Consider the following 19394-nt stretch of genomic DNA (forward strand, 5'->3'; position numbering starts at 1 on the left):
AAACACATATCCATAAGGATGTTAGCCATGGTTGTTGAGCATGACCTTGAGTTGGAACTGATGGATGTTAAGACAAATTTCCTGTATAGAGACTTAGACGAAACCGTCTACATTAAATAACTAGAAGGATTTGAGATAGAAGGCAAGGAAGATTATGTTTGCAAATGAAACAAATCTTTGTATAGTCTGAAATAATCTCCAAGAAAATGGAACACACGATTTAATGAGTTCATTGCTAGAATTGGGTTTGAAAGTAGTAAGTATGATACTTATGTCTACTCAAGTTTTTAGTAGATTGTTCATTATATTGTTGTTGTATGTAGATGATAAAAAAGGTTATCATAACAAGTTTGAGATGAAGGACCTGGAAGCTACTAGAATGATATTGGTATTGAGAAAACTAGACAATGTGATTTGAAGTTCTGAAAAATCAACTAATTGATTTTCTGTTCAACTCAATAAAATTTTTGTTTTAAGGTTATTTAAGAAAATCAACTTGTTGTTTTCACGAAACAACTAGTTGTTTATACCAACAGAATATGAAACAAAGTTAAAATAATTTATGAGAGGAGAGATAGAGAGAATCACACAAGAGGTTTATACTAGTTCACTCTTAACCAAGAGCTACATCTAGTCCTCAGCTAACCACTGAGAATTCACTATGTAATCAAACCTAGATTAAAAGAAACACACCAAGAGTGATGATCTTGAACCCCTTAAGAATACACACCACTCTTTGGCAACACCACAATTTTCAAAAACACTTTTATGAAACTGCCTTATACAAGAACACACATAAATACAATGTTCAAGGAGAAGAGAATAGAATATACCAGGGTATTACAAAGCTATAGTTCAGAAGTATACAAAACTCAATCATATTCCACACACTTGAGATGATTCAAAGCTTTTGAAATCTTGAAAAACATTTTTAGCAATCTCTCTTTCTTAGAGTCTTGAAAAGAATATCAAACTACCTTTATATAGAATCAATCAAGTGGTCAAATTTGTTAGATAAAAAACAAGAAGTAGTAGGAATAATTTAAAACTAGTTCAAACCACTTAACAGAATTTTGTTATGAAAATAACAGGTTGTTTTCCAAAATAATCGATTGGAATAATTTCTCTATTAAGGTTTTCAAAAAATCAACCAGTTGTTTTATTAAAATAACCAATTGTTTATGTTTGACAACAAAGACATAATAAGAAAAGCTTTTCCAAATCATTTTGAAAATCACCAAGTGTCAAACAATAGGTTGTTTTGACAATTCAACAGGTTGAAAAACTTTCCTTAGCCTCAAACCCTTGAGTAACAACCTTTTCAACTAGTTGATTTGAAAAACAACTGAATAAAAATTTATCAACTTTTAAGAAAACACTTCTTTCAAAAGAAATAAAGATCACATGAGTTTGGATCATTTCAATAAGTGAATTAACAAGTTAAAAACTACTAGACAAAACACACACACACACATCAACAGAGTCTTCAAGCTTTCCACATAGATTTGGAGACATTAAAGCATCTTGCTCAACATCTATACTTTTTCTCGGGATTTATATCTCAAAAAAAATCTTAATAAGTTTACCATGACAAACTTAAAACGTGTTTCCACACCTCTTGCCTCCCATTATAAGTTGAGTTATGAACAATCTCCTAAGACGATAGAGGAAAAATGCTATATGCATTATCTTGCATATGCAAATTTAGTTGGTTCTCTTATGTACGATATGGTTTGCATGCGCCCTGACATAGCTTATGCTATGAGTGTTGTAAGAAGGTTTATGTTAACCCTGGGAGAGCATATTGCCAAGATCTTAAGTGGATCCTTCTTTACTTAAAGAGGTCACTTGGAAGAGTCTTAGGTTATGGTAAAGCTAGACAATCTGATGAAGATGTTCTCATAGAAGGGTTTGTTGACTCAAACTTCGATGGGTGTTTGAACACTAGAAATCTCTCACTGACTATGTGCTTAATGCTTAGGGTACTGCCATAAGTTGGAATGCCAGTCTCTAAAAGGTGGTTAACTTTGTCAACCCCTGAGACGAAGTATATGGTCATGACAAAAGTTGTAAAAGAAGCATTGTTGCTAAAAAAAGTCTAGCCAAGGAGCTAAAAGTGCTGGACCAAGTAGTAATAGTTTATTATGACAACAGTAGTGCGATAGTTTTCAAAGAACCAAGTCTATCATGAGAGAATGAAGCACATTGATGTGAAACTGCATTTTGTGAGAGAAGATATTGCACAAGGATTTGTGAACGTTGCAAAAATCTCAATGAATCATAATCCTTCCGATATAATCATAAAGGTGTTGCCTAACAACAAGTTATTTCATTCATGTATTTAATCTAGTTGATAGGTGATTGAATTTACAAGTTTGGGTGTTTTATCACTAAGAAGATTTATATTGAACTAAGGTGGAGATTTGTGAAGATTGGTTTAGTCAAAATTTGTGTACAAAGGCTCCTAGACCGTCTAAGAGGTAGTAGACCATCTAGAGGAGTTAGATCGTCTATAGATCTTTTACCGTCTAAAGGTTCAAAGACTTTCTAAATGAACCATCTCCTCTACGTAGACCATCTACCACTTCTATTTATGTTCCAGAGGTTCGGTTGACGTTTTGTTCTCCCCTTAAGAGATTCACTATACACGTAAATTGTTTTTGTTGAGGAGCATCTTCAATTGGAATTTAGTTTGACAACTTTGTATGGTTATATTAGGACCTTGTAATAAAATGTTTGAGTTGAAAGTTTAGTACTATAAGACCTGAGAGAAACTTCATGTTATAATATAAAAGAAATTCTTAATGAGTTTTGTTTGTGGACATAAATTGAGTTTGTGGATTTACTTAACATAAAGATTTAAATAGGATTGTTATTAATTTAATAAAAATAAATAATAATTTCTCTTAATAATTTGTTATTATTTATTATATTGAAAATCATTCATAAAAAAAATAAGTATTGCTACGAGATAACAATTTAGAATTGATAATTAATATGTGAATATTCTCACAATAGTCAAGGGTTAGTAGGGGTATCACTCCACATGCTTGAAATCTTAATAATTTTTAAGTATGTGAACAATTTAATTGGTCACTTCTTTTTTAAGGTAAATAAGTTTTATTGTATTGTAAGATTTTGAAGCACAGTGATTAGTGCTTGTAAAGGATGAACCATAATGTTTAATGTTTGTTTATAAATATTGAAGCACGATATGTAGTGCTTGTTTTATAAGAATTGAAACACAATAGTTCGTGCTTGATACCAGATTTATTACACACTTTTAATAGAGATCAAAGCACAATGGTTAGTGCATAAATTGATTCAGAATTATTAGAATGGTTAGTGTAGGGTTAGACACAAAGACTAGTGCTTAACCATGAATATACAATCAAATATTTTATTGTTTAACCAATTAGAGGATGGAAAGAGAAAGAAATGAAATGAAAGTGAATAGTAAGGGAAGTTATTTGGATTAAAAGAAAAGAAAAAAGTTAAAATGAGTGGAAAAATTGTGATGGATTTTATTAATGTGAAAAGAAAAAAAAATAATTGTGTTGTATAATCCTTTATCAAAATACCCTTTGTTATAAATTGAGAACAAGAAATATAAATTGAATTTAAAAAATAATTGGTTATGAAGTAATTAATTTATAAATTGAAAAAATATCTAATTTTTTTACTAATAAATTTATAAATTTTCATGAATTTAAGAATAATAAATTTTTAAATATAACTTTATACTTATATAAAATTTTAATTTTTTTTTAATATTTATTTTACAAGGAAAGAAAATGAAAAATCACTAATATCAAATTAATACTCAATTAAATGTAACTTTATTTTCAAATAAAAAGAAAATTGATTAAAAAATTTAAGATCAATAGTGCGTAATATACATATTGTTCCTGCAGTTTGGACTTGGACACCTTCGCATGTCTCTACGAGCTTCGCTTCACGAACCCTTTGCTTCTATTCCAACGTTGTTCTTCCTCCGCTGCTAACACCTGAAACAAAGAGACAAATGGACGCCCTCGCGGCCATTTGCGCTCCGACGCTCAGGTCAGCTATGACAGAAAACACCGTAACACTTCCCGTCGTAGAACACCACCAGCTCAGTGCTCAGAGAAGTGCGTAACTGAATCGTAACTAAATTTTATCTCACTGAGTTCCCTTGTGCGTAAAATGTGAAAACGTACCTTAGTCTGTTTATCGTAAAACCTTATATACCTTACCGATGTTTCTGTCCACGTGTCAGCCTGATACTTGCGTATTCTGAGGGCGCTCCTTAGCAACATTGTTCCCAGTCTTAGGGCCTTCTCAGCGTGTAAGGTTGCCTCGCTGGAGTGCAACTCGCGCGGGGATGACTGTTTGGGTGCCAACTCATGCGCCCAAGCTCCGAGTCATTTGCCCTGAGAGTACCTCACCTTCCTCACGTGCCATGCATGCAGATCACCCTCTGGGACGTGATCTTCCCATGGGCCGTCTTTGTCCCATTGGCTTTCTAACGGTGGTGCGTACTGCCGCGTCCCTACACCTCATGCACGGATCCCTCGTGAGTTGGGTCTCTCCCTGCTGAAACTAGGGGTGTGGCTTGGAAACCACCTTTCTTTATCTATCATTACTGTCTGGGTGCTGAGGGCCTGAGGCCTCCACGTCCCTATCGTGTCGCCTCCTACTGTCTCGCCTCCTTCACGGTCACCCCTACCCGTGGGTATCAGGAGGAGACACCCTTCTGACATAGGTGCATTCCTGATGCTAAACCCGGGTGAAACTCGAGATCGATCAACGTTCGAGGTCGGTCAACACCCGAAGACCACGGTATATATATATATATATATATATATCATTACAATTTTGCACTATAAAATATTTTTATGTATCACACATTTTATTATATAACAAAATTTATTAAAAAATGTAACCACAAATAATATAAAAAACATGTTTATTATTTTAATTTTAAATAATTTATTATATTTACAAAACAATTTTTTTTTAACTTCATTTATTTTACATGAAACATGACTTTACATCAGAAATCTTCATCTTTTATTTTCTATTATTGCATTTATGAGTCTTGGTGCAAACAAAATGCATAATTTATTATGCCTTTAGAACTAATACATTATGTACGTCCTTTTATGTTAACGTATCTAATTATTAAATACAAATAATTTGCGTGCAATTATTATTATGAAGCATGATTAATTTTCAATCAGATTAATAAAATCAAATTCAAGTTTCAATTTAAACCTTCAAATTGCAAATAATTGGTTTATTACATTAATTTAAGGATTATAAGGTCAAATTTAATTCTTTAATTTCTTAAATATGGTAACTTAAATTGCTTTAATTGATTTCTTCTATATACGATTTGGCATTATTCATGTATTAGGTATAATCAATTATAACTAAATGCATAATCGCTTATTGCATTTAGCCATAATCGATAATGACCTTTTTAAACAACGGTTGAAATTTCTATTTTTTAAAAAAAATTAAGTACAAGCTAATTGATTCAATTAAAAAATAATTTTTAAAAATAACTGATAACTATTATTTATGTAATATCATTTAACTATTTCATAAAATAGTTTTAACTAATTATTAGTATTCATATTTTTAGATTATTCTAAAAAAATTATTATTCCAAAAAAAAATATTATGTAAAAATTAAAAATAACAATTGTTGATTTATTATTGTTATTGTTATTATTATTATTATTATTATTATCAAATAAAAAAAGTAGTATTGTGTAAAATAAATTTAAAAAATTAATTGATTTATATTCATTACTATAAAGGTGGATAATAATAAAATATTTTGTCACCATAAAACGGCAGTATAGTGATTGAAGAATATCTCTGATATTATTGCAATCAATTATAGGGAAAATTAGTAATTGACATCAGTTTCTAATCTCTTCTCCCCATGAATGGGAGGCTTATAAACTCACTCTCTGCGTCTTTTCTATATGCACAAATCAGTGTTGAGAAGTCTCTATAAACAATGTAACGTCAAAAATAAATACAGTGTTAATGCTTAACTAAGAAGAGATTGGTGTAAACCGTTTATTACAATACTAATTAAATGGTGTACACTCTTTATTCCTACATAAAAGTTGAGTGCAATTTTTTTTCCCATGTTTTTCATATCATCACGCTTTGAGGACATTGTTTGACAGTGAAATCGATGTAAATTTATTGTTGTAAATAGGTTTTTTTACACAAACATGTTCTTTAATTCTAAATAAGAAAGAGATTGATGCAAATGACTCAGTGGAGCATACTACTTGTGATGTCCAAGAGCTTTTAGACTTTTTTAATCTTAGTATTTGTTGGGAGTATTTAAGTTCTTCATATAATTCAACATACAACTTTTAGAGCAACTCAAGAAAATTCATTTAAGTTTTTGTTAATAATATAACATTTCTTTTATGTCTTTTATATATTCTTATGATATGAAGTCGAGTTAAAAATATTGTAGAGTCGGGTTGAGATGTTCATGAAATAAAGTCAAATGAAACACATTTTCATACTTTAATAAAAAATTTATTAAGGCATCATATCAAGCTATTGACATGAGATCAAGCTATAAATGTTTAAGGCGTGAACTAAGCTAGAGATTCTAAAGACGAGAACTAAGCTAGAGATACTTAAGGCAAGAGGAAATTAGAGATGTTTAAGACATAAGACAAGTTAAAGATGCTCAAGGTGTGAGCTAAGATGAACATGAGCTAAGATGAACATGCTTATGGTGTGAAGCTAAGCTACAAATGCTTAAAGCATGGAGTTGAACTAAATATGTTCAAGACAAGAAACATGAATTGAAGATCCTTAAATTGTAGAGACAAGTTAGAAATATTCAAGGCATAATGCGACATATAGCTACTTTTTAAATTTGACTTGTGATTGAGCTTGTTAATGTAAAATTAACTATCTGCACTTTGTCATGTGTATGAGTATAACTTTTTGCATCTCATCATTTATAGGTATTTCATGTGACAAATATAGATAAATACCAATATGACACAACATAAATATATTTGATATGTAAAATTTAATAAGGAGGAGATATTTGTAGTCATTTTTTTAATCAACTTTTGTCCATATCATTTTATTTTTGGATTGGAACCAGTTGAGGTGGCTCCATTCATATCAGTATAAGAGGCACACATGCAGAAAAAATGCATAAAAGGTCTAATCATAGAGGTTTGGTTATATATACTCATAGAAAATTGAAAAAAAGGTTTCACCAGCAAGGTGAACCTTCATCCACCGAGGTGCAGGAGACATGCTGAGACAAAAAAAAAATGTAGATGAGATTATCAAGGTTGTGATTGCGTTCACATAAGTGTGATACACTCATGTGAAAAAATTACACTAAAGATTCAATCATAGACTGTGGTTGTGTCCACATGCATGTGAAAGATTGCACTAAATGTTTGATCATGTGACTACAAGTGTGTTTTCATAAATGTAAGAAATACACGTTCATAAAAGATTTATACTAGACGTTTGCCCATAAAAGTGCAAGAGATACACTATAGTGAAAATTGAATGTTATTTATGAGCCGCACTTTTATATATATTCCATAAATATTTTTTTATTTTAATGAGATACCACATCTAAATACAAGATTTGGTTAAGTATTGACAAAGATATTATTAGTACTTAAATCGGTATTTAACAGGTGATATCCAATAAAAAAAATATTGAATCTTATTCTTTTACTAATATAAAAGTAATTATATTCAACAATCAGTTCTCCCTATTAAGAAGTTGAGTGCTTCCATTTTCATACATTTGATAATCTCCTTTAATAAGATCAAGTGGTTCAGTATCTGGGGTTTTATTATGAACATAACTTACCAATCCATCATAGGAAGTGACAGAGATATGCCTTTTCTCTATGCATAACGTAAGAATCTCAAGGGCTAAATCCAAGTCTCCTTTCTCTTTCAGGTATTTAACACATGCAATTAGAGTAATAGGATCTGGTTTCCTTCCTGCTAGATTTCTTGATACAGCTTTCTTCATTGCCTCAACTGCTTTCACCATATCATTATCTGCATGATACCCACATGCCATTTTGTCCCACGCTCTTCCATCTAATGGCTTCCCACCATCCAAAAGCCGTTTGATAAAGGCCTCAGCCTTATCAAACTGACCCCTTTTACAATAAGCACAGATCATCAAATTTGGAATTCTGTAATCAAAATTTGCATATTTAGATTCCCATTCCTCAAAAATCTTCTCTGCCCCATCAATGTCATCTAGCTTTACTAAAGAGTTCAACATACTTATGTAACTTGAGTTGCAGAAACTTTTAAGACTTGTGCAAATATTCCAAAGCCTATAAACCTCATCCTTGTTCCCAATAACAGCATACATAGTTTGAATAGATTCATAAGCAAGTCTCCTAGTCTTGCCTGTGGCTAAATGCTCTGATTTCTTTAACATGGCCGTGACCTTCTCGATGTTATGTACTTTCCGATAAGCATTTGCTGCATTACAGTATGTATACCAGTCCACAGTTGCCAAGGGATCAGCTTCCATTTGCATAAGAAACTTCTCCATCCCCTCTATGTCTGTGGCGGCCACATATGCATTTAACCGAATCGCATATGTCCTGGCATTGCAGATATCCTTCTCTTTCATTTCTAGCATCAACCTATCCAATTTGTCATATTTACCCATCTGAGCATACAGTTTCAGCATCAGATTATAACACTCAGTTATATCCAGAGGATGAAACTTCTTAATTTTCTTCATGACAACCTCTGCTTCCTCCAGAGATTTATGTTTCACATAGCATCTCAAAAGTGCAGCGTATATCTTAAACCCAATTTTAGCATCAGGGATGCTTCTAAAATATCTCTCAGCTTGTTCAAGACCCTGTACTTTTGATATCAGGTTTATCTGTTTTGCAATGCCTCCTGGAGACAGGTCATAGTTCCTTTCATTGCTCATCCATTCCATCACCTAACAAAAAACATATTTCCTTCACTCTAATAAAAAAACTAAGTAACTAAAAGCATGTTTCCTTGATTCTTGATTTTAAAGGGGTCAAATACAATACATCAGAATATATTGAATAAGAAATAAGCACACAAGGATCCACACAACTAGTAATAGAATTCAACATAACTTGGATTTCTACCTCTCAATTCAGCTTCTCTATATCATCAAAAACCAGAAAGACTAAAAGACTTAGGTTATGTTTGTGTATCTAACAGTAAGTGAAATAAAATGGAATAGAATAAAATTATCATTTCATTGTATGGAAAAACAAAACTAGGCTAAACTAGTCATTTGGTCTAAGTAGTTTCCCATTTAAGTTTCAGTTCCTATACTAAAAAAATATAAACTTTAATCCTTACATAGTTTTTGTAGCGATTTATCACTACCAAAACTTAACATTTTATGCAAGTGTAGGATAGGAACTTAAACTTAATAGGACTAAAACTAAAATGGCAACAAGTATAGGAACCAAGTGAAACAAAAAGAATAATTCCATGAAGATAGGGAGTAAAAGTAAATTGAATGGAATGCATTGTAACAGGTTAATACATTCCATCCAAACAAAACCTCAAAACCAGGTATCATTCTATTCCACTCCACCATTTCCCTCAGTCCAAACATAACCTAAACACTCCATTGACCCATGAATTATGAAAAATACACGAGGATCCATAAATATTATGCATTTAAAAGTCCATGATTTTTGTTATGAAAAAGTTGATTGTGAAATTACCTCAAGGGCATGAGAGAAGCGACGAGATTGAGAGAGGCGATGAACAAGACCATGGAGCTGAAAGTAGGTGACTTCTCTGCCTTCTTCGACCCATTGGTTCAGAATAGAACTCACTGGACTCACAGGGTCCCCAACCTTCATCACGCGATTTTCAAGACTTGCCAACACGCTTTCCGTCGTGTACATGCACATTCCAAGAGACCCAGAAACGGAAATGCCAAAAAATTTCAAAAGTTTGCATCTTGACCGTATTAGCATCATTTTTCTTCCCTCTCTTCACTCAGCGCTACCTAGCTTTCAGTACACACACAGCGAGAGGGCAGAACAGATGTTCTTTTTATGAGTTTTCCTTCTTTTTTTTGGGTTCGAGATGCCCAAAAATATATTCAATATGATAGTATTATTTTAAATGTTCATTTGAAAAATAAATTAAAGCATTCATTAATTTTTTTTAATTGTGTCATTTTTTTAATCTTTAAGAACATTATTGCATATTACTTTTGTGGCGTTGATCTAAGTAATATCATATAATTGATTTAAGTTTTTCTTTACTTGAATGCTAAGTACTATTTTTTCTTTTATGGTGTGTTTGGATTGGAGAGAAGATTTGAGGGAGTGAATTTGAAGTGAGTTGAGAAGAAAATGAGTTTGTTTGGATTGAGATATGTTATAGTAGATTTGTGAGGAAAGTTTATTGAAGTTAGTGTGTGATGTGATAATTGTGAAATATTTTTTATTTTTTTAAAATGTAAAATGTATAAAATATAAGTTTTTACAAATTTGATAAATATAATAAATTTTAAAAATATTATAAAATAATTTAGAAATATATATTAAAATAAAAATAGATTCAAATAAAAAAAATAATATTAAATATTATTAAAATTAATAATTTAAATTTAAATTAATCTTTTATTTATTATTTATTATTTATTTTATTATAATATGAAAATTAATATTAATAATTAATAAATAAATTATAAATGTTATATGTATATATTAAAATATAATTTATATATAATTAACATAAATTTTATTAAATTTTATAAAAAAATAATATATTATCAACTTTCTCTTCAAATCCCTTCAAGCAAAAAAAGTTTTGACCAAAATTTGTTATCGTTTTTCGTGTTTTAACCTCAATTCTGCCTTATTTTTCTAACTTTCTCTCCTTTCCTCACCAATCTTTGCATTTCTTCGCCTATATAAAAACAGGCCCTTAAGTCATGTTTGTTTCAGGGAAGAAAATGATGTATTCACTGTTTGTATGGAAAACGTAGATACCAATGCACTAAAAAGTTAAAATTACACGAAAATTGAAAAAAAAAATTCTCTCACAACTTTGTTTGATAGATTGCGAAAAAAGTTAAAATTAACTAAATAAATATATATTTACTTAATTAATTAGTTTTAATTTATTTGTTTACACTTTTTATCTTAAATCTAAATTATTATTATTTGTATTTAAAATAAAATTATAATTTAAATATTAAAAATATAATCAAAATTGTGAAAAAATAATTATTATAAAATAACATAATTAATCATATTATATATAATAAATTATAAATATAAATATATTTTTTAATAATAAAGAAATAAATTTATAAATAATTATATTAAAATATAAATAAATTACAAACAATAAAAATAAATTACATATTTAATAATAATTAAAATAAATTTATTAAATAATAATATTAGCAAAAATAAAAGTTAATTTTAATTTTGATGAAAAATATTTTTTTAAGAAAAAGGTAAATTTGTAAAGTTACATTTTATACATTTTAAAAGTATAAAAATTTTCTTACAACCATCCTATCACACACAAACATCAATAAACTTTCCTCACAAATCCTCTAATGTATCCTAATTCAAACAACCTTACTTTCTTTACACTTTCCTCTCAAATCACTCTAAATCCACTTCCTCAAATCCTCTCCCCAATCTAAACACACCTTTAGTTTTATAAAGTTTATATTGTATTCTATGATGGACATTGTTCGAAAGAGACATATTTTTACGGGTCATGAACCATCGTTGATATTTCACAATATCACAATAATTTATAAAAATAGTTATGATTCATAGAGAAAAGGCAATAAAAGAAATATAAACTATTTTAAAGGTGATACATGGAGAGAGATAAAACACCAAATTGTACAAGTTATTGTATACATATCAGAACTCAGAAATAAAGAATGCAGACAAAGTTTATACATTATATAACTGTATTTAGGAATGAATAGAAAATCAAACCACTAGATGTGAACATTTAAAGAATAATTTGATGATAGCATGAATCTTTTAACAAGATTATACGTGTAAATTGCAGACAAAATGGACAGTGGCATGGATCAGTTTATGTCAGGACTTGGCGCAGAAGGTGGCACAAGACCTTTTGGAAGAAAGCCAGCAAGGGTCCCAAGTCTTTTCATATCTCCTCCAATATCTACTCGCCTACTGGATCTTCCTATATCATTCAAATGATAAACTTCCCTTCCTTCTGTCAATGAAGTTTCCATGATCGAAGCAACTACAAACACAAACATTACCAAACATAGCAACCTTCTGCTTTGGTGCATGTAATAACGTTTCATTTTTTGGTGTAAGTGTGGCTATAATTAACTTTTTGACATGTTTTGTGAATTGATCATATACATATGTAATGTATATGTATGTGGATGTGGATGTTTGGAACAAAGTCACCATGCACTAAATTGTGCCCGCTAGCTTTGTGAACTGGGATTGCGTGTATGTCTTCTTGTACTTGTCGGCATATAAAGTTGCAGCTGAACTGTTTAATAGTTGTATTAATTCTCAATATATAGCTTTGCCATTTGTTTGATTGGAGAATACCATGATATAGTTTTTTGTAATTTGTTTTAATTAGTTTTTGCATGGCAGCTCTGTACAAATTTGTGACTTGATTCATGTCAGACTTCATTGTAATTTGTAATATTTTCCAATTGATTAATTCATGTTTGCTGTGTCGCGGCTTCTGCACTTGTTTGCAACTTAACATATGACAATGTTAGGATGTGATGTGTTGGAAATTGATTTATGTAAGGACTTTAATCAGAAAGTTATGAATATGCCTTTTAAATTATGGTAATTTTAACTTTGATAATTTTAATTTTGTGTATATATTTACAAATATTTATACTCTCCACATATTTTATTTTTATAGTACTTTTATTGGATGGTGTTGAGAACTTTTACACCTAACTAACTATTTAAATGAATACATTTTGACACTTTAGGACGAGTTAAGAATAAAATTAATTAAGAAATCGTATTTGGTGTTTGACTATACAAAAATTAACCACAAAAAATGTGTTAATCTAAATCCATGAGAATAAGGGTCCAATATAAATAAGTTGATCAACATCATGTCAATATACGCATTTATCATTCTCAACTACCGTATACCAAGTTCTAACTTGAGGGTAGGAGGACCTTTTATATATACCCTCCACTTTTAGTTGAAGACCGATAGCTTTCAACTGAATGAGACATTCCTGGTCCAAACAAAAACAATAAAATATTAGAACGATTTTTAAATTGTATGGATTAAGTAAACAAGATTCTTTTATATTTTAAAATATAAATATACATTGTACACAAAATAAATAACGTGATTTTATTAAAAAAATTGCATTAAATGAATAACATAATTTTAAAAAATATAAAAAGATATATAACTTTTCTACATAATTACTCTTATGTTATAATCTATAATTGAATTTATCTCTCTTAAAGAAGAAATAAACACATATCTATACATACGACCTTATAAATTTAGGACAAGTTTGACTACCTACTTCTTTTATCTCCATATTATTGAATATATACCTAAAAACATTAGATGGATATTGTTTTGTCACTATTGTATCTCGTTAACAAAATGTCATCAAAAGTTCTTCACTTTAATATTATACTATTTTGTTTTCTTTTGTATTGTTAACACCATACAAATGCTCTCACCACGAGTTTTTAGGTATGTTGTCATTTACATAAGAACCAATGAACAAAACTTTATCATTGTGCTATTATTCATTGTCCCTTTTTAGAATATCGAATACATGAAAAGAGAGATTATTATGAACCCACCACTTAGCATACATATGTAACCATGGATGTTATGTTTATCGAGTTTGAAACTTTCTACTCAACCTTGTTATCCCAATTCTTCTATTTAGAGGGAGATATAGGAAGCAGAATTGAATTAACAAACATCTGACTAGTTCAATGACATCATAATGTCTTTTTTAAGTTGAAGTATTGAAAACCCTCTCCCCAGTACCTCCTAATGATCCATTTTTGGGATATCATTCATGTAAACACTCCACTCACCCCTAATTTCTCTAAAATGTTAATACACATGTTGTCTATGAGCTACTTTACAGGCATAAGCACGACAAACTACCAAAATGATATTCCTCTAAAGTGGAAAATAATAAATTAAGATATCCAACAAGGCACTGTCTGAGCCCCTTGAAAAGTTTTGTTGATGAGCTCTTCTCGTATACACCAACATTAGAGGCTCTTAAAAATCCAAAATAAACCCAAGCTATGAATGAAGAATAGAGGCAAAGTAAGCCCTTCAAAAACTCTAATAATAAACAAAGTAAAGGAAAAAAACAAAGAGGGGAATCTTCATGTAGGAAAAAACTCCAACCATAATAAGCATTGTGAAATAAACCATGTAAAAAAAATACTTTCTAAAAGATAGTAGATTTCCTCTTTTCAATTTTTGGTATTAAACATTGAAATACAAGTTCAATATCCATAACAATTTTCTTAACACAACTTTTTGTCATCATATATTCATGAGACATGAAAATAACTTGTACAAATAAGACGGGTCAACTACAATAATCCTTTGATCGAAATAGAAGATTTAAAAAAATCACTTAGCACCAACACCACCATATTTTCTAGGGATGCTAAAGTGGGTCAGACCCAATAGGCCAGATCGTCAAGCTACCAGCCCATCTCATTTAGGCTGGGTAAATTAACATTTTGAACCTGTCAACTTGTATTGATATGACTTGCCTAACTCACCAATCTGGTGGGCTAAGGGTGGGGCGAACTAGCCCACCAATCCACCCTTCTTTATTTTTGACACTTTTAAAAGAGATTTCATGCTTTGGAATTAAAATTATTGGTAGGGTCAATGTTTTATATAGAACTTTATTTATATTAATTTCTTTATACATCATTTAATTCATTGAAGTATTGTTAATATTTTCTTTATTTTGTTAGACACTAAACATTCTTTAATTAGAATATTAAAGTTTGATTCAATTTTATTATTATTTTTTTTTTACATTTTTATTCTCTAAAAAGCTATATGAATGATTACAACCAAATAAAGAGATGCAAAACAAACAAAATAAAAAGTGGTGAACCAGACCCTCAACCTACTCTATAACAAGACAGATTAACAATTTGAAACTGTATAACCTTATCTAGCCAACCCGCCCTAATCCACTATTGACAGGTCACTGGCAGGTCGGACTGTTTTGCCACCCCTAATCTCCATTTTCTCACTTTTCTATTTCCATCTCATTATTTTTCAAATAACATACACTCCAAAGGGAGATGAAAAGAACTTTTAATAAAATTAACTAGTAGAACAGATCTGCATAACTTCAGAAATACAAATTCAATCTTTTGTCTCTCTACTACATAATGTTGGATAAAGTAACAAAGAAAAAACCACATATACTAGTTACAAGTCATTCTTGTATTTTAAGATTCAGCGTAAAGTACCTTAATGTATTGTGATAAAACAGGATTGATATTGGTTAATAGTTGCTTGTAATCCACTGTTCACAAAGATAACTACAGTATTGGCCACAATAAAACAGAAATAAAAGGTGAGTTAACAATGGTGGCACTCTACCAAGATATCTGCTCTGTATCATGTACAAATGTACATTGTGAACAATGTGCATTCACACAAACTCATTAGCAACAGGTATACACAATGTTTAATCTGGGCACTATCTACGGGGTACATAACCCAGTCTATCAACGAACATTTACCTAAAAAGTTACACACAATTCTTGAAAATACACTAGATGTATACGAAACATTTACTCGGTTGCCCACTCTAAACATCAGCACGATAAAAATGCAGCAAATTTATGGGTTCCACTTTTTCCTGAAACCAAAGCATTCACAATAAATTTACTAAAGATGATATACAATTGAACATCTAATATTTTAATTAAAATCAATGCAGAAATATTAAAGACCTCAAATATCTCTTCTGATTGTGAAGGGAAGTGAAACCCAGTTGAGCAATTCTGCAAAATTTCGGGGCTCTTCATCCATTCTCTGCGTGCATCACATGCTTTTATTTTGAATTTGAACATCTGCAAAAAGATTAGGCAATATCTGATAAATTCCAAGTAAACTTGTTTTCATAACACATGACAAGTATTTACCAAGAACAGAAACAATGGTGCTAAAGAAAGATTGAATTTAAGTATTTGATAGATAAGCTGGAGAATTAAGCAAGAACTATCAATATAATAAACAAACCTGAGACAAAGAAAATTCTGGCTGTTCAACCCCATCTCCATCAATGACCATACCAGTACCTTGGCACTCTGGGCAGAATACAGTTCTTATATGTTTTTCTATATCTTTTTCTTTTCCAATTTTCTCACCATCTGACGCAATCTTTCTCTTCACTATTCGTCTAACATTTGGACGAACTAAATGATTTGTGATTATCTCAAATTCACACAAGATTATCCAGTGTATAAGGCATGATGTATGGAACACGTGAAATGCCTGCAGACATATGCCAATGTAAACTGTCTAATTTGGTAAATGAAATATGAACATAATGAAGTTTAAATATCTCAAGCTCATTATTATCAAACAAACCAATATGGAAAAACAAGATCTGAAATCAGAACATTAATAAAATGTCTTTACCCCAGTTTTATTCCGGCTGCTGCATGCTACCCTTCTAGTATTCAAATTCAAAAGTGCAGCTACATCTTTACCGGGAAGCATTTTTTGTTGACAGATGTTACATACTTTCTCTGCTGCCAGCCGCTGCTTCCGTCTCAATTCTTTCCTCACAGCCTTGCTTGAAATGAACCTTGTGCAAACATGATGATTGTTGAATTGATCTAGTGTTAATGGTGCGCTGGAATTGTTTGAATCAGAAGACTCTTCTGCAGACGAATCATACTGATTGCATAAAGAATCACTAATATCATCAGAGTCAGACAACGATCTCTTTCCCTTTCTGCCACCAGAAGCAGATGGAAGCAATGACTTGACATCATCAAGCAAACCAGACCGACCCAGATCATAATTATAAGCAAAATTTACAATAGCAAAATCATGCTCTAGAATCTCAACACCATCTTGTTGGTCATTACCTTTTTTTCCTAACCATTCACACCATATTCTTTTAATCCCACTCAACGCACTGCACTTCTCAAGGAATCTTGCAGCAATCTTCCCCAAGCCCACTTCGCTGACTTTTACATCAAATATTTCATCTCTAATCAACAAATGAGGAATCACTAGTCCACACTCATCATTTGGCATGCCATCAGTCGAACATGGTTCAGCATTTGACTGAACCCCTTCATCAAACTTAACAATTGCAAGACTATTGTCATTGTTATTAAATTTCAACAACCTGTTTCGGTAACTATCTGCAACTTCCAAGTCTCTATCACTTTCAATAGAAGTATCAAAGAAAACAAGACCATCGTTAAAAGGCCATGGTTTCGGTCCTAGCAGGGTAACCTTAGCAGCAGACAATCTCTCCTTATGAAGATTACCTTTCAAGTGATCAAACAGAACATCGTCACTATAACACGGTGCAAGACACAAAGTGCAGAAATAAATGAATTTTTTTCCATTCTCACGCAACTCAACATACGGATGCCCTTGAGATCTCACAATTTTCAGTATCTTTCTCGCCGCTTGTTCCTTCGGATTGGAAACATCAGACTTAAGAGGCCCCAGTTCCAACTTCCCAGCCATTCAAATTTTCCCAAACAAACAGTAAACTCAAAATTCAACACCAGATAATCTCCAACAACCAATTAACAAACAGAGACAACGGGAACCTCTCCTAAATTCTAAAACCACGAAACTCCTAGCAGTATTCCAGATCTCAATGTCTCAGAGACACCACAGACTCCGTTGCAAACCCTAAAATAGCATAATAGAAAATTTCCGATACTAACCAACGGAAAATTTCCCTATATCCAAAGTTCGCACAGAGATAAATAACCACTCTAAGTCACTAAGAACAAATGATTTCACGAATGGGAAACAAAGCATGAGTCAATGATATCCTACTGTCCAAATTCCGAGTTTAAACAGCGAAAAACTAAACGCGATGGAAAAATTTGGAAAGCGGAAAAAAGGACCTTAAAACGACGCCGTAAAAGGAGATATTCGAGGCGCAATCGGTATAGAACTGCTCGGTAATCGTGGAGATCGTCCGCGTCTGAGGAAAGCGTCGAGAACCATGGAGAGAATCTCGTTGGAGCACGAATCCTCCATTGACATCTCCATGAATTGCAGAGCACGCAGGAAGAATTGGAAGGTGTTTGGAGAGAAAGAGATAGAGAAAGTGAGGGAAATAGGAGAGGGAAGAAAGGAAGATGAAAAGGCTGATACAAACTGAAACACCAAACTAATATTAACAGAAATTTAAGAGTCATTTCAATTTCACACAAGCTCATTAATTTTAATTTTAATTTTAATTTTAATTTTAATTTTAATTAATTAACTTGTTACGTTGTTGCGACAACTGTCTCTATTTGGAGGAGGTTGGAGCGAAGGCGAAATTGGGAAGATTCGAATTTTGAACAGAGATTCCTTTGTGTTTTTTTTTTCTTTAAGTAAAACAATCATAGATAAAGGATGATGCTAAATGGAGAACAATAATGAAAAATAAAAAATATGGCAGCTCATTTAAATGAAATGAATCATGAAAGTACAAATTTCAGGGCATGCAGTTATGCCCTACTTCTCTATTCTCAATTTCTTATATAAAAAACAAACAAATTTAAAATTATTCATTTTGTAATTAAAAAAAGGAATTAAAGAAACTTGCATGATAATAAATAAGTCATTTTTGTAGGTGAGGAGTGGGAACCAGAAGAAGCATACAAGTCTTAACAACAATTTTATGTTTTTATAATTATATTTTATAAATATTATTGATGATGGTCTTTTAGCAATCAAATTAAAATAATTTGTATTACAATGATATTAGTCTAACATTAAAGATATTATAATATAGATATGTAAGATAATTTTTAGTTATTTTTTATTGAATTTAATAAGGAAATTAGTCAAACAATAGTCGTTTTATATCAAATCTAATAATTAAATCAGTCAAATAATATTTAAAACATAGTTTTAAGGCGTAAGATTAGCAATTACAATAAAATAAAATAAATGTCGAGTTTGTTTAATACATGTGTCGTTCTAGACCTAATTGACATTAAGTAGTTTGGTAATGTATTCTTTTTGATTTTTTTCTAACATTTCTTGTTTCTTCTCTTTTTCTCTCTTTACTTCCTCCTTTCTTTTTTGTTTTATTTCTTTTCTTCCTCCACTCTTTTTATTCT

General features: G+C 31.0%; 2 protein-coding genes across 2 annotated transcripts; both read right to left on the minus strand.

The window, feature by feature from the left end:
- Positions 1-7708: 7708 nt before the first annotated feature.
- LOC137835462 (pentatricopeptide repeat-containing protein At2g20710, mitochondrial) lies at positions 7709-10137 on the minus strand. Its single transcript, XM_068643984.2, has 2 exons — positions 9762-10137; positions 7709-8989 (listed from the first exon to the last, which is right to left on the minus strand). The coding sequence occupies exons 1-2, from the start codon at positions 10020-10022 to the stop codon at positions 7766-7768; spliced, it is 1485 nt and encodes a 494-aa protein (XP_068500085.1). The 5' UTR covers positions 10023-10137; the 3' UTR covers positions 7709-7765.
- A 5409-nt stretch (positions 10138-15546) lies between these two features.
- Positions 15547-18646, minus strand: LOC137835463 (acyl-UDP-N-acetylglucosamine O-acyltransferase). The gene is made up of 4 exons (XM_068643985.2): positions 16720-18646; positions 16318-16572; positions 16029-16148; positions 15547-15934 (listed from the first exon to the last, which is right to left on the minus strand). Exons 1-4 carry the CDS (start codon positions 17788-17790, stop codon positions 15884-15886), a joined length of 1497 nt encoding a protein of 498 aa, XP_068500086.1. The 5' UTR covers positions 17791-18646; the 3' UTR covers positions 15547-15883.
- Between the last annotated feature and the right edge of the window lie 748 nt (positions 18647-19394).

This window comes from Phaseolus vulgaris, chromosome 5, assembly GCF_051622355.1.
Source record: "Phaseolus vulgaris cultivar YP4 chromosome 5, ASM5162235v1, whole genome shotgun sequence".
Taxonomy (NCBI): Eukaryota; Viridiplantae; Streptophyta; class Magnoliopsida; order Fabales; family Fabaceae; genus Phaseolus; species Phaseolus vulgaris.

Coding starts and splice junctions, on each gene's coding strand:
- LOC137835462 (XM_068643984.2), bottom strand. CDS start 10,022: ATGATGCTAATACGGTCAAGATGCAAACTTTTGAAATTTTTTGGCATT. Junction 8,990..9,761: donor GCTTCTCTCATGCCCTTGAG/GTAATTTCACAA, acceptor GTTTTTTGTTAG/GTGATGGAATGGATGAGCAA.
- LOC137835463 (XM_068643985.2), bottom strand. CDS start 17,790: ATGGCTGGGAAGTTGGAACTGGGGCCTCTTAAGTCTGATGTTTCCAAT. Junction 16,149..16,317: donor CAGAATTTTCTTTGTCTCAG/GTTTGTTTATTA, acceptor ATCTTTTTGCAG/ATGTTCAAATTCAAAATAAA. Junction 15,935..16,028: donor AATCAGAAGAGATATTTGAG/GTCTTTAATATT, acceptor CTTTGGTTTCAG/GAAAAAGTGGAACCCATAAA.